Below are 16,321 nucleotides of genomic sequence, written 5' to 3'. Positions count from 1 at the left end.
TCATTAGAGGGGACCACGCTTCACAAGCGCAGAGAAGGGGGAGAGAATGACCGTGGCCGAGAAGACCCGAAGCTTCGTGTGGAGCGACAGGCCGGGCAGCTTCCACACAGCGTTACGCAGCCGAGGAAAAGATGTTGCCGCTCGACTGATTCGGAGCAGGATCTCTGCTGTCAAACGGGAGGCACTCATGAGCACACTGTCAGACAACTCTCTACCATCTCCAACAACTGCTCCATCACCAATGCGGAGTTGGGAGGGGGAGTGTTTGGTGGGCACATCATAACTCCAGGCAGGTGCTGAGTTTCGGTGGGGCTGATGGTAAGATCCCACCTCAAAGTGGCACACTCTGGGTTCAGCAGCAGCACCTCCACGCCCACACAAAATACAAAGGTCCCCCGTATAGCCTTAACAGACTGTTGGGGCAAGTGCTGTTGGCGAGCACCTTTCAAGGCCGGCACAGCGCACGAGGGGGGGGGGGGGAGGGTCGCGGCCAGCTCACGCCCGGCCGTCTTTGTCTCCCCAGGGCGATGTTTACACACCAAACCAGGTACCCATTTGAGGCCGAGTCGACCGAGAGGAGGACCAGGACCGGTTGAGATAATCGTCACTGGTGTTGTGCCGTGAGCAGGAATCGAACTCGGCTCGCCAGGTTCGTAGTGCTGCGCACTAACCACTACACTACCGCTCCACACGCACACACATAGAGACACAGACACACACAGATACACACACAGAGATACACACACACAGACACACACACACAAAAACACGCACAGACACACACACACAGAGACACACACAGAGACACACACAGACACACACACAGAGACACACACAGACACACACACAGAGACACACACAGAGACACACGCACAGACACACAGATACACACACAAACACACAGAGACACACAGACACACACACAAAGACACACACACAGACACACAAAGACACACACACAGACACACACACAGACACACACACACAGAGACACACACACAAACACACAGAGACACACACACAGACACACAGATACACACACAAACACACAGACACACACACACAGACACACAAAGACACACACAGACACACACACACAGACACACACACAGAGACACACACACAAACACACAGAGACACACACACAGACACACAGATACACACACAAACACACAGACACACACACACAGACACACAAAGACACACACACAGAGACACACACACAAACACACACACAGACACACAAAGACACACACACACAGACACACACACACAGAGACACACACACACAAACACACAGAGACACACACACAGATATACACACACACAGACACACAGATACACACACAAACACACAGACACACACACAGACACACATAGACACACACACCGACCTAAACAAACACACACACAGACACACTGTGAGACATACACACACAGAGACACACACATACACACAGAGACACACACACAGACAGACACACATAGACACACACACACAGACACAAACACACAGACACACACACACAGACACACATAGACACACACACCGACCTAAACACACACACACAGACACACTGTGAGACATACACACACAGACACACACACACAGAGAGACACACACACAAACACACAGAGACACACACACAGACACACACACAGAGACACACACAGACACACACACACAGACACACTGTGAGACATACACACACGTGTGTATGCCACGCGTGTGTATGTGGCCACGGCTTGCCGCGTCTTACAACAATAATAATAATTAATAATAATGATTACTATCCGCGTCGCTCTCACTGAACACAACTGGCGGCTCCGTGCGCCCTCGCTGGGAGTCGGGGACGGCGCTCGCCCTGTCACGAGCGCCGCGCTCACAAAGTCACCCAACAGGTTGAGCCGGGGCGTGGGGTGGCCCATTGACGCCTCGGGGGGGGGGGGGGGGCGTGAGGCGAGGTGGGTGGGGGGGTGAAGCGAAGTGGGGGGGGGGGGGTCGTGAACCCACTCGGCCGGGACTCTTGCGGGGTTCTCTCCTCGTGTTGAGGACTCGGTCTAGAGGACTGTCGCTGCTTCGCCTCAGCCACCACTACCACCATCACCGCTCTGCACATCACAAACTCACCCACTCGCTCACTCAGCCACTCACTCACTCACCCACTCAGCCACTCGCTCACTCAGCCACTCACTCACCCACTCATCCACTCACCCACCCACTCGCTCACTCACCCACTCACTCACCCACCCACTCGCTCACTCACTTAGCCACTCACCCACTCAGCCACTCGCTCACTCAGCCACTCACTCACTCAGCCACTCACTCACCCACTCACCCACCCACTCGCTCACTCACCCACTCACTCACTCACTCACGCACTCACTCACTCACTCAGCCACTCACTCACTCACTCACCCACTAACTCACTCAGCCACTCGCTCACTCACCCACTCACTCACCCACCCACTCGCTCACCCACTCAGCCACTCACTCACCGACTCAGCGACTCACTCACTCACTCAGCCACTCACTCACTCACTCACCCACTCATCCACTCACTCACCCACTCACTCTTCCACTCACTCACTCACTCACCCACTCACTAACTCACCCACTCATCCACTCACTCACTCACCCACTCACTCACTCACCCACTCACTCACTCATCCACTCACTCACTCATCCACTCACTCACTCATCCACTCACTCACTCATCCACTCACTCACTCATCCACTCACTCACCCATCCACTCACTCACCCACTCACTCACTCATCCACTCACTCACTCATCCACTCACTCATCCACTCACTCACTCATCCACTCACTCACTCACTCATCCACTCACTCATCCACTCACTCACTCACCCACTCACTCACCCACTCACTCACTCACGCACTCATCCACTCACTCACTCATCCACTCACTCACTCATCCACTCACTCACTCATCCACTCACTCACCCATCCACTCACTCACTCATTCATCCACTCACTCACTCACTCATCCACTCACTCACTCATCCACTCACTCACTCATCCACTCACTCACTCATCCACTCACTCACTCACTCAGCCACTCACTCACCCACTCATCCACTCACTCACCCACTCGCTCACTCACCCACTCACTCACTCACGCACTCACTCACTCACTCAGTCACTCACTCACTCAGCCACTCACTCACCCACTCGCTCACTCAGCCACTCACTCACTCAGCCACTCATTCACCCACTCACTCACTCACTCAACCACTCACTCACCCACTCACCCACTAACTCACTCAGCCACTCGCTCACTCACTAACTCACTCACCCACCCACTCACTCATCCACTCAGCCACTCACTCACCCACTCAGCCACTCACTCACTCACTCACCCACTCACTCTTCCACTCACTCACTCACCCACTCACTAACTCACCCACTCATCCACTCACCCACTCACTCACTCATCCACTCACTCACTCATCCACTCACTCACTCATTCATCCACTCACTCACTCACTCATCCACTCACCCACCCACTCGCTCACTCACCCACGCACTCACTCACTCACTCAGCCACTCACTCACCCACTCACCCACTAACTCACTCAGCCACTCGCTCACTCACCCACTCACCCACTCACTCACCCACCCACTCACTCACTCACCCACTCACTCACTCACCCACTCAGCCACTCACTCACTCAGCCACTCACTCACTCAGCCACTCACTCACTCACTCATCCACTCACTCACCCACTCATCCACTCACTCACCCACTCACTCTTCCACTCACTCACTCACTCACCCACTCACTAACTCACCCACTCATCCACTCACTCACTCACCCACTCACTCACTCACCCACTCACTCACTCATCCACTCACTCACTCATCCACTCACTCACTCATCCACTCACTCACTCATCCACTCACTCACTCATCCACTCACTCACCCATCCACTCACTCACCCACTCACTCACTCATCCACTCACTCACTCATCCACTCACTCATCCACTCACTCACTCATCCACTCACTCACTCACTCATCCACTCACTCATCCACTCACTCACTCACCCACTCACTCACCCACTCACTCACTCACGCACTCATCCACTCACTCACTCATCCACTCACTCACTCATCCACTCACTCACTCATCCACTCACTCACCCATCCACTCACTCACTCATTCATCCACTCACTCACTCACTCATCCACTCACTCACTCATCCACTCACTCACTCATCCACTCACTCACTCATCCACTCACTCACTCACTCAGCCACTCACTCACCCACTCATCCACTCACTCACCCACTCGCTCACTCACCCACTCACTCACTCACGCACTCACTCACTCACTCAGTCACTCACTCACTCAGCCACTCACTCACCCACTCGCTCACTCAGCCACTCACTCACTCAGCCACTCATTCACCCACTCACTCACTCACTCAACCACTCACTCACCCACTCACCCACTAACTCACTCAGCCACTCGCTCACTCACTAACTCACTCACCCACCCACTCACTCATCCACTCAGCCACTCACTCACCCACTCAGCCACTCACTCACTCACTCACCCACTCACTCTTCCACTCACTCACTCACCCACTCACTAACTCACCCACTCATCCACTCACCCACTCACTCACTCATCCACTCACTCACTCATCCACTCACTCACTCATTCATCCACTCACTCACTCACTCATCCACTCACCCACCCACTCGCTCACTCACCCACGCACTCACTCACTCACTCAGCCACTCACTCACCCACTCACCCACTAACTCACTCAGCCACTCACTCACCCACTCACCCACTAACTCACTCAGCCACTCGCTCACTCACCCACTCACCCACTCACTCACCCACCCACTCACTCACTCAGCCACTCACTCACTCAGCCACTCACTCACTCAGCCACTCACTCACCCACTCACTCACTCATCCACTCACTCACCCACTCATCCACTCACTCACCCACTCACTCTTCCACTCACTCACTCACTCACCCACTCACTAACTCACCCACTCATCCACTCACTAACTCACCCACTCATCCACTCACTCACCCACTCACTCACCCACTCACTCATCCACTCACTCACTCATCCACTCACTCATCCACTCACTCACCCATCCACTCACTCACTCATTCATCCACTCACTCACTCACTCATCCACTCACTCACTCATCCACTCACTCACTCATCCACTCACTCATCCACTCACTCATCCACTCACTCATCCACTCACTCATCCACTCACTCATCCACTCACTCATCCACTCACTCACTCACTCATCCACTCACTCATACACTCACTCATCCACTCACTCACCCACTCACTCACTCACTCACCCACTCATCCACTCACTCACTCATCCACTCATCCACTCACTCACTCACCCACTCACTCATCCACTCACTCACTCACCCACTCACCCACTCACTCATCTACTCACTCACCCATCCAACACACTGCACATCACAAACTCACCCACTCACTCATCCACTTATCCATCCACCACACTGCAGGTCACAAACTCACCCATTCACTCACTCATCCGCTCACCCACTCACTCACTCACCCACTCACTCTCACCCATCCACTCACTCACTCATCCACTCACTCACCCACTCACTCACTCATCTACTCACTCACCCACTCACTCATCCAACACACTGCACATCACAAACTCACACACTCACTCATCCACTTATCCATCCACCACACTGCAGGTCACAAACTCACCCACTCACCCACTCATCCACTCACCCACTCACTCACTCACCCACTCACTCACTCACCCACCCACCCACTCACTCCCTCACCCATCCACTCACTCACTCATCCACTCACTCACTCACCCTCACTCACTCACTCACCCACTCACTCACTCTCTCATCTACTCACTCACCCACTCACTCATCGTACACACTGCACATCACAAACTCACCCACACACTCACTCATCCACACACTCACTCATCCACTCACTCACTCGCTAATCCACTCACTCACTCGCCCATCCACCACACGGCAGGTCACAACTAGAAAGACAAATAGTCCATCTCCCTCCTACAGCCTTTGTCTGTATGTTGAACTTCTTTCGCACCGTGCGTAGCCATCCGTGCTAATCGGAGATGACCGGGAGTCTGTTGTGGCAAGTGCTGTTCACAGGTGCTGTTAGCAAGCACCTATTAAGGCCAGCAATGGTGCACGAGGGGGTGGGTTCCCAACACCACGTCCGACCGCCTTTGTCTCCCCAGTGCTGATGTTTACACACCGCACCAGGTATTCATTTACTTAATTTTTTTTAGTAAATTTTATTTTTACCAGGCAGGGCCCCACTGAGCGACGTAGCTCTTTTTCAGAAGCGATCTGGCCACAAATGACAGCTCAACAAAGTGGCTCGTCATCGTGTGGAAATGTATAGCAGGCAAATACTCTGAATGCGTGATGTTGATTTAAAATGTGGAGGGTAAAACTGAAGGACCCGGAGAAATATCCACGTGACCTCGGGAGAGACACCGCAAATATACAGCAGCAGCAGCAGGCGTCAGGGTCGGGATTGAACAAACCACCTCCTGTGTAGTAGGCGAGGTAGTTAACATCTCCTAGCCACCGTGATGATGATGAGAGAGAGACACGCAAACTCCAAATATACAGCAGCAGCAGGCGTCGGGGTCGGGATTGAACCCACCACCTCCTGTAGACCGGGCGAGGTAGTTAACATCTCCTAGCCACCGTGATTATGATGATGAGAGAGAGACACGCAAACTCCAAATATACAGCAGCAGGCGTCAGGGTCAGGATTGAACCAACCACCTCCTGTAGACGAGGCGAGGTAGTTAAAATCTCATAGCCGCCACGGTTCAATGTGGGCCCCCAGCGTTTGGAATTTTAGTCAGAAATGACTTGCGAACGTGGGCAGAATGTCTAAGAGTAAATAAAACAGACAAGACTCCTCCTCATTAAATGTCTCTCCACGTAACGTACAGTAGTGAGTAATTGGATAGAACTGATGATTGGTTTGTTACCCTTGTATCTGGCAACAAAACTGACACCTTTTTTTACAAGGAGTGATGTTTACATTGACCACAATACCTGCGGTCGGAACGCAAACACAAAACAACAACTCTGATAATGTATGTGGCACTGTCCTTGAAATTGATTGGTCCACACCCGGTGAGACTCCTTGTAAAAAAAAGGTGTCAGTTTTGTTGCCAGATACAAGGGTAAAAAAACAATTATCATATTTTGTTACTGGCAAATGAGGTTTCCAATGGTGGCTAGAACTGCCCCACCCCGAGCTAAGAGTTGCTCCGATACTTGCATCGTCTTTGTCGCTGTCCGCCTTTGTGCCGTTCTTCTCCGTTCTAACACCGCTGGTGAGGCGAGGCCACAAAGAAGGCCGCTTGCTGTCCCTGCGGTAGGCCAATCGGTTTCAAAGACGTTGCGTGCATTATTATCAGAGCACGTTTGTTCACACGTTCACCAGATGTAGCGTGTGGGTTGACGCGGGCTTGATTGCTTGCAACAGGTATCGATATGAGTGTTTGAGCATCTGCAACACTTTGATTTGAAGCTTTCGTGACTGCAGGGATTCATGTTCTTGGTTGCTCGTGTTGCAGTCGAAACGTCGTGAGAATTTCATTGTTTTATATTTTTATTATTTTATTGTTTCCCTTCTACGTGGTGACTTTACCGATATAACCAAGAACATCTGTGACACTTGAAACGGCCATTCTCATGTTTTCATCATTGGGGCCGTCCATAAATGACGTCACGCGATTTTGGACGATTTTTGACCCCCCCCCACCCTCATCACACGACGTCACAAAAAGTCAGACCCCTCCCCCTCAAATATGACGTCACAAAGCTCTGCCCCCCCCCCCAAAATGCTTCAAATCGCTTTAAACTATTGTCATTGTAGTGCGTATTTAATGTGGCGCTGCACTCTGATGCTGTAGGAGAAAACACTTATCAACAAGTCAATTTAATTAAGTAGAACGTGTTGTCTATATTTATTTAAAGTTGCGCATTTTGATGTGACGTCACATTTCTCAAACCCCCCCCCCCCCCACCGTCACACATCGTCACAAATGTCTGACCCCCCCCCCCCCAGGTGCGTGACGTCATTTATGGACGGCCCCATACTGGCGAAAAGGGTCTCATAGTCCGAACTGCTCCACCTGAGCAATGAGTGCTGATTTCTGACTTTAACATCCTGCTAATCTATCACATTAACACAGCTGCTTCCATGCTAAATTCTCCTGTTTGATATGTAAACTCCTTTGTCAAGGCGCTCTGCTCCTCCCACCCAGCTTAAAAGACGGTTTGTGAAACGGCGAAACTTTCTTTATCACCGACTCATCCCACGCTCCGCCACCATTCGCCTCGTCCAGGCACAGCGGGGTCCAGGCCATCTGGTGGGAAGCTGCGGTGCGGCGGCTGTTGTAGATTGAAAAGTCCTGGCCTGGCCCGGCCTGGTAGCCCCCCCCCCCCCCCCCATGTCACGAGTCGCTCGTGTTGGCATCACGTGGACTAAAATCGCAACCGCCGCGTGATGCCAACTCGGGTGGCAGCAGCGAGCGAAACATCGGGTCCAGGCTCCCGGCCTGAGACAAGAGGCACGGCGGACACGGGCCGGCCGGCCGCCGTGCCGGTCGGCGTGGGCAAGGCCACGAGGGCACGTGCTGTGCTGTAGGCGGGTGTGGTGAACTTCTTTCGCATCGTACGTAAGTCAACCGTGGCTATATCAGAGGCGCAGTGTTGAGTCTTTGGGCAGTGTTGAGTCTATGGGTAGTGTTGAGTCTATGGTGCAGTGTTGAGTCTATGGGTAGTGTTGAGTCTATGGGTAGTGTTGAGTCTATGGGTAATGTTGAGTCTATGGGTAGTGTTGAGTCTATGGGCAGTGTTGAGTCTATGGGCAGTGTTGAGTCTATGGGCAGTGTTGAGTCTATGGGTAGTGTTGAGTCGATGGGTAGTGTTGAGTCGATGGGTAGTGTTGAGTCTATGGGCAGTGTTGAGTCTATGGGTAGTGTTGAGTCTATGGGTAGTGTTGAGTCTATGGGTAGTGTTGAGTCTATGGGCAGTGTTGAGTCTATGGGCAGTGTTGAGTCTATGGGTAGTGTTGAGTCTATGGGTAGTGTTAGTTTATGGGCAGTGTTAGTTTATGGGTAGTGTTAGTCTATGGGCAGTGTTGAGTCTATGGGCAGTGTTGAGTCTATGGGTAGTGTTGAGTCTATGGGTAGTGTTGATTCTATGGGTAGTGTTGAGTCTATGGGTAGTGTTGAGTCTATGGGCAGTGTTGAGTCTATGGGCAGTGTTGAGTCTATGGGTAGTGTTGATTCTATGGGCAGTGTTGAGTCTATGGGCAGTGTTGAGTCTATGGGTAGTGTTGAGTCTATGGGTAGTGTTGATTCTATGGGCAGTGTTGAGTCTATGGGCAGTGTTGAGTCTATGGGTAGTGTTGAGTGTATGGATAGTGTTGAGTCTATGGGCAGTGTTGAGTCTATGGTTAGTGTTAGTCTATGGGTGGTGTTGAGTCTATGGGTAGTGTTAGTCTATGGGTAGTGTTAGTCGATGGGTAGTGTTGAGTCTATGAGTCGTGTTAGTCTATGGGCAGTGTTAGTCTGGGCAGTGTTAATCTATGGCCAGTGTTGAGTCTATGGGTAGTGTTGAGTCTATGGGTAGTGTTGAGTCTATGGGTAGTGTTGAGTCTATGGGTAGTGTTGAGTCGATGGGTAGTGTTGAGTCTATGGGTAGTGTTGAGTCTATGGGCAGTGTTGAGTCTATGGGCAGTGTTGAGTCAAAGGGTAGTGTTGAGTCTATGGGCAGTGTTGAGTCTATGGGCAGTGTTGAGTCTATGGGTAGTGTTGAGTCTATGGGCAGTGTTGAGTCTATGGGCAGTGTTGAGTCTATGGGCAGTGTTGAGTCTATGGGCAGTGTTGAGTCTATGGGCAGTGTGTATGTTGAACTTCTTTCTCACCGTACGATCGTGACATCACCACGTGACGCGTCTTACCGGAGGAGCTGCTTGGGAGGCCTCTTGCCGGTGGGGGTGGTGGCAGCCCCCACCGCCCCCACCGCCCCCACCTCCTCCACATTCTCTCCCACGCCCTCAAGCTCGGCCGCTCTGCTCTCTTCCCCGTGCCGCCTCAACACCAACCCGTCCTCCGACAGCGACCTGCAGCCAGCGGCACCACACCGCTCCATCACCACACCGCTCCATCACCACCACACCGCTCCATCACCACCACACCGCTCCACCACCACACCGCTCCACCACCACACCGCTCCATCACCACACCGCTCCATCACCACCACACCGCTCCATCACCACCACACCGCTCCATCACCACCACACCGCTCCACCACCACACCGCTCCATCACCACACCGCTCCATCACCACACCGCTCCATCACCACCACACCGCTCCATCACCACCACACCGCTCCACCACCACACCGCTCCATCACCACACCGCTCCATCACCACCACACCGCTCCATCACCACACCGCTCCATCACCACCACACCGCTCCACCACCACACCGCTCCATCACCACACCGCTCCATCACCACCACACCGCTCCACCACCACACCGCTCCACCACCACACCGCTCCATCACCACACCGCTCCATCACCACCACACCGCTCCATCACCACCACACCGCTCCATCACCACCACACCGCTCCACCACCACACCGCTCCATCACCACACCGCTCCATCACCACACCGCTCCATCACCACCACACCGCTCCATCACCACCACACCGCTCCACCACCACACCGCTCCATCACCACACCGCTCCATCACCACCACACCGCTCCATCACCACACCGCTCCATCACCACCACACCGCTCCACCACCACACCGCTCCATCACCACACCGCTCCATCACCACCACACCGCTCCACCACCACACCGCTCCATCACCACACCGCTCCATCACCACCACACCGCTCCACCACCACACCGCTCCATCACCACACCGCTCCACCACCACACCGCTCCACCACCACACCGCTCCACCACCACACCGCTCCACCACCACACCGCTCCATCACCACACCGCTCCACCACCACACCGCTCCACCACCACACCGCTCCACCACCACACCGCTCCATCACCACACCGCTCCACCACCACACCGCTCCATCACCACACCGCTCCACCACCACACCGCCCCATTACCACACCGCTTCATCACCACCCCGCTCCATCACCACACCGCTCCATCACCACACCGCTCCATCACCACACCGCTCCATCACCACACCGCTCCATCACCACCACACCGCTCCACCACCACACCGCTCCATCACCACACCGCTCCACCACCACACCGCTCCACCACCACACCGCTCCACCACCACACCGCTCCATCACCACACCGCTCCACCACCACACTGCTCCACCACCACACCGCTCCACCACCACACCGCTCCATCACCACACCGCTCCACCACCACACCGCTCCATCACCACACCGCTCCACCACCACACCGCCCCATTACCACACCGCTCCATCACCACACCGCTCCATCACCACACCGCTCCATCACCACACCGCTCCCTCACCACACCGCTCCGTCACCACACCGCTCCATCACCACACTGTTCCATCACCACACCGCTCCACCACCACACCGCTCCACCACCACACCGCTCCATCACCACACCACTCCAACACCACACCGTTCCATCACCACACCGCTCCATCACCACACCGCTCCATCACCACACCGTTCCATCACCACACCGCTCCACCACTACACCGCTCCATCACCACACCGCTCCATCACCACACCGCTCCACCACCACACCGCTCCACCACCACACCGCTCCATCACCACACCGCTCCATCACCACACCGCTCCACCACCACACCGCTCCACCACCACACCGCTCCATCACCACACCGCTCCATCACCACACCGCTCCACCACCACACCGCTCCACCACCACACCACTCCACCACCACACCGCTCTACCACCACTCCATCACCACACCGCTCCACCACCACACCGCTCCACCACCACACCACTCCACCACCACATCGCTCATCCACCACTCCACCACCACACCACTCCACCACCACACCGCTCCACCACCACTCCACCACCATACCGCTCAACCACCACACCGCTCCACCACAGCACTCAACCACACCCTCACCATGACCCCTCAAACTCCCTGCACTACCACACACCAAGATCCACCACGTAGCCTTTAGCAGACTTTTGGGTGAAGTGCTGTGAGTTGGCAGGGCACATGAGGGGGCGGATGGCCAGCACCATGCACGGCCGCCTTTGTCTTCCCAGTGCTGATGTTTACACACCGCACACCAAGTACTCATTTGAAGCTGAGTCGACCTAGGGGAGGGCCAGCGAGTGGGAACTTGGGTCGCCGGGATCGTAGGACAACACACTACCTGCACTACCACACTCACAGTACCCCACTCCCTGCACTACCACACACACAGCACCCCACTCCCTGCACTACCACACTCACAGTACCCCACCCCCTGTACTACCACACTCACAGTACCCCACTCCCTGCAGTACCACACTCACAATACCCCACTCCCTGCACTACCACACTCACAGCACCCCACTCCCTGCACTACCACACTCACAATACCCCACTCCCTGCACTACCACACTCACAGCACCCCACTCCCTGCACTACCACACTCACAATACCCCACTCCCTGCACTACCACACTCACAGTACCCCACCCCCTGTACTACCACACTCACAATACCCCACTCCCTGCAGTACCACACTCACAGCACCCCACTCCCTGCACTACCACACTCACAGTACCCCACTCCCTGCACTACCACACTCACAGTACCCCACTACCACACTCACAGTACCCCACTCCCTGCACTACCACTCACAGTACCCCACTCCCTGCACTACCACTCACAGTACCCCACTCCCTGCACTACCACACTCACAGTACCCCACTACCACACTCACAGTACCCCACTCCCTGCACTACCACTCACAGTACCCCACTCCCTGCACTACCACACTCACAGTACCCCACTACCACACTCACAGTACCCCACTCCCTGCACTACCACACTCACAGTACCCCACTCCCTGCACTACCACTCACAGTACCCCACTCCCTGCACTACCACACTCACAGTACCCCACTCCCTGCACTACCACTCACAGTACCCCACTCCCTGCACTACCACACTCACAGTACCCCACTCCCTGCACTACCACTCACAGTACCCCACTCCCTGCACTACCACACTCACAGTACCCCACTCCCTGCACTACCACTCACAGTACCCCACTCCCTGCACTACCACTCACAGTACCCCACTCCCTGCACTACCACTCACAGTACCCCACTCCCTGCACTACCACTCACAGTACCCCACTCCCTGCACTACCACACTCACAGCACCCACTACCTGCACTACCACTCACAGTACCCCACTCCCTGCACTACCACTCACAGTACCCCACTCCCTGCACCTCGGCTGCTGTTGTTGTTGTTGTTGCTTCTTCCCCAGCGCCATGGCGGCACCGCCGCTGCCGTGGCCGACTCGGAACGCGAATCAAGTGACGCGCCACGTGGTGGCCCTCCCCCCTCACCTGGCCCTCCCCTCCCCCCTCACCTGTCCCTCCCCTCCCCCCTCACCTGGCCCTCCCCTCCCTCCTCACCTGGCCCTCCCCTCCCTCCTCACCTGGCCCTCCCCTCCCCCTCACCTGGCCCTCCCCTCCCTCCTCACCTGGCCCTCCCCTCCCTCCTCACCTGGCCCTCCCTCCCCCCTCACCTGGCCCTCGTCACCTGGCCCTCCCTCCTCACCTGGCCCTCCCCTCCCTCCTCACCTGGCCCTCCCCTCCCTCCTCACCTGGCCCTCCCCTCCCCCCTCACCTGGCCCTCCCCTCCCTCCTCACCTGGCCCTCCCCTCCCTCCTCACCTGGCCCTCCCCTCCCTCCTCACCTGGCCCTCCCCCCTCACCTGGCCCTCCCCTCCCCCCTCACCTGGCCCTCCCCTCCCTCCTCACCTGGCCCTCGTCACCTGGCCCTCCCTCCTCACCTGGCCCTCCCCTCCCTCCTCACCTGGCCTCCCCTCCCCCCTCACCTGGCCCTCCCCTCCCCCCTCACCTGGCCCTCCCCTCCCCCCTCACCTGGCCCTCGTCACCTGGCCCTCCCCCCTCACCTGGCCCTCCCTCCTCACCTGGCCCTCCCCTCCCCCCTCACCTGGCCCTCCCTCCTCACCTGGCCCTCCCTCCTCACCTGGCTCTCCCCTCCCCCCTCACCTGGCCCTCCCCTCCCCCCTCACCTGGCCCTCGTCACCTGGCCCTCCCCCCTCACCTGGCCCTCCCTCCTCACCTGGCCCTCCCCTCCCCCCTCACCTGGCCCTCCCTCCTCACCTGGCCCTCCCCCCTCACCTGGCCCTCCCCTCCCTCCTCACCTGGCCCTCCCCCCTCACCTGGCCCTCCCCTCCCCCCTCACCTGGCCCTCCCTCCTCACCTGGCCCTCCCTCCTCACCTGGCCCTCCCCTCCCCCCTCACCTGGCCCTCCCTCCTCACCTGGCCCTCCCTCCTCACCTGGCGTTCCGCACTTCCCCCTAGCGGCCCCACCCAGACACCACATCCCGCTTCTATATAAACATTGACGTGGCATGAACAATAACAACAAGGGTTTGTACCCTTTCTGGCAATAAAACATGAGTTGTTACCATGTTCAAACACCAAGTAGATATATTTTGCAAGGAATCAAGTCTGAATGAACCACACGTAAGGAGTAAAACCTATTCTTATTTTTAACACTAAAAATGCCATCGATATTGACGCGAATGCAGATTCCTCATTTTTTTTGTGTCTTTAGCAGGAGTGGCCCCAAGTCAGCATCGAGACCGAGCCCTCGAACCCCAGACGGGACTACCACCTTCCCTCGCGGGCTTAGCCACAGAGGAGTACACGGGCGATGCCACCCTCCCTCGCGGGCTTAGTCACAGAGGAGTACACGGGCGATGCCACCCTCTCTTGTGGCTTAGCCACAGAGGAGTACACGGGACTATCACCCTCTCTTGTGGCTTAGTCACAGAGGCGTACACGGGCAATGCCACCCTCTCTTGTGGCTTAGTCACAGAGGAGTACACGGGCGATGCCACCCTCTCTTGTGGCTTAGTCACAGAGGAGTACACGGGCGATGCCACCCTCTCTTGTGGCTTAGCCACAAAGGCGTACAAGGGCGATGCCACCCTCTCTTGTGGCTTAGCCACAGAGGCGTACACGGGCGATGCTACCCTCTCTTGTGGCTTAGTCACAGAGGCGTACAAGGGCGATGCCACCCTCTCTTGTGGCTTAGTCACAGAGGCGTACAAGGGCGATGCCACCCTCTCTTGTGGCTTAGTCACAGAGGCGTACACGGGCGATGCCACCCTCTCTTGTGGCTTAGTCACAGAGGCGTACAAGGGCGATGCCACCCTCTCTTGTGGCTTAGTCACAGAGGCGTACAAGGGCGATGCCACCCTCTCTCGCGGGTCGATGCGCGTCTCACCAGCCTAGGCACGGACGACGGTCAGTCGCTAATCTCTCTACTGAGATGACGGGGGTGGGGGCTATATTACACAAATCGTTTGGGTGATCTGTGGCTCGCGCCAGACTCTCTGTACGCCGTGGGTAACGCTGCTGGGTAGGCTACGTGGAATTCCATGCAATTTTTAAATATACGTATTTTTTGTTTTTTTTTACGAAAGGCTTGAGATAAAAGTTGTAACTAATTATGAGGCGGTTTTTCTCCAAAAAATTGCCAGCGCCGCTTTTTGATCGAAGCCAAGTGATTTTATATTTTCGTTTTGCACGCCACCATTGCAGAATAATTATACAAATAGTTTGGGTGATCTGTGCATAACGCCTCGCACTGTACGCCATGTGTAACGCTGCTGGGTAGGCCATATTGACTTTGTCGTGCAATTTTTAATTTATATTTCAAAACCTTTTTCAATAAAGGCATTTTTACACCAAATTCGATGCAAAGAGGGAATTGTTGATAAAATACGTTCAATGCAATCTCAAAATTTTCGTCTCTCATCATTAAATCAACCCGTCACGCGACTGCCAACGCCACGATGGTTCAATGGGATACGCCACAAGAAATGTTGTTTTGTTGCGTGAATGAGGCGCTCGGAAGGAGCTGGCGGAGTTCCGCAACCGCCACGTAGCGGGCACGATCAGACACCACGGCCCGAGTGAGGGCCAGGCAAAGCGAAGAACCGGTTTGAACCCCTTCTCTGGCAATGATTCAGGGGGCGT

General features: G+C 55.4%; 1 protein-coding gene across 1 annotated transcript in view; it reads right to left on the bottom strand.

Annotated features, from left to right (window-relative positions):
- The window catches only part of LOC116955041 (uncharacterized), a 58,640-nt gene that overhangs the window by 23,943 nt on the left and 18,376 nt on the right, over window positions 1-16,321 (bottom strand). Inside the window, exon 2 of the mRNA XM_076052592.1 lies at window positions 10,040-10,201. Coding sequence (XP_075908707.1) covers window positions 10,040-10,201 — 162 coding nt within the window. The remainder of the gene's footprint in view (window positions 1-10,039; window positions 10,202-16,321) is intronic.

This window comes from Petromyzon marinus, chromosome 57 (genome assembly GCF_048934315.1).
Source record: "Petromyzon marinus isolate PM22_M1 ecotype Great Lakes invasive population chromosome 57, UKy_Petmar_22M1.pri1.0, whole genome shotgun sequence".
Classification (NCBI taxonomy): domain Eukaryota; kingdom Metazoa; phylum Chordata; class Hyperoartia; order Petromyzontiformes; family Petromyzontidae; genus Petromyzon; species Petromyzon marinus.
Note: the sequence above shows the minus strand (reverse complement) of the source record. Positions and strands in the feature narration are given on the sequence as shown.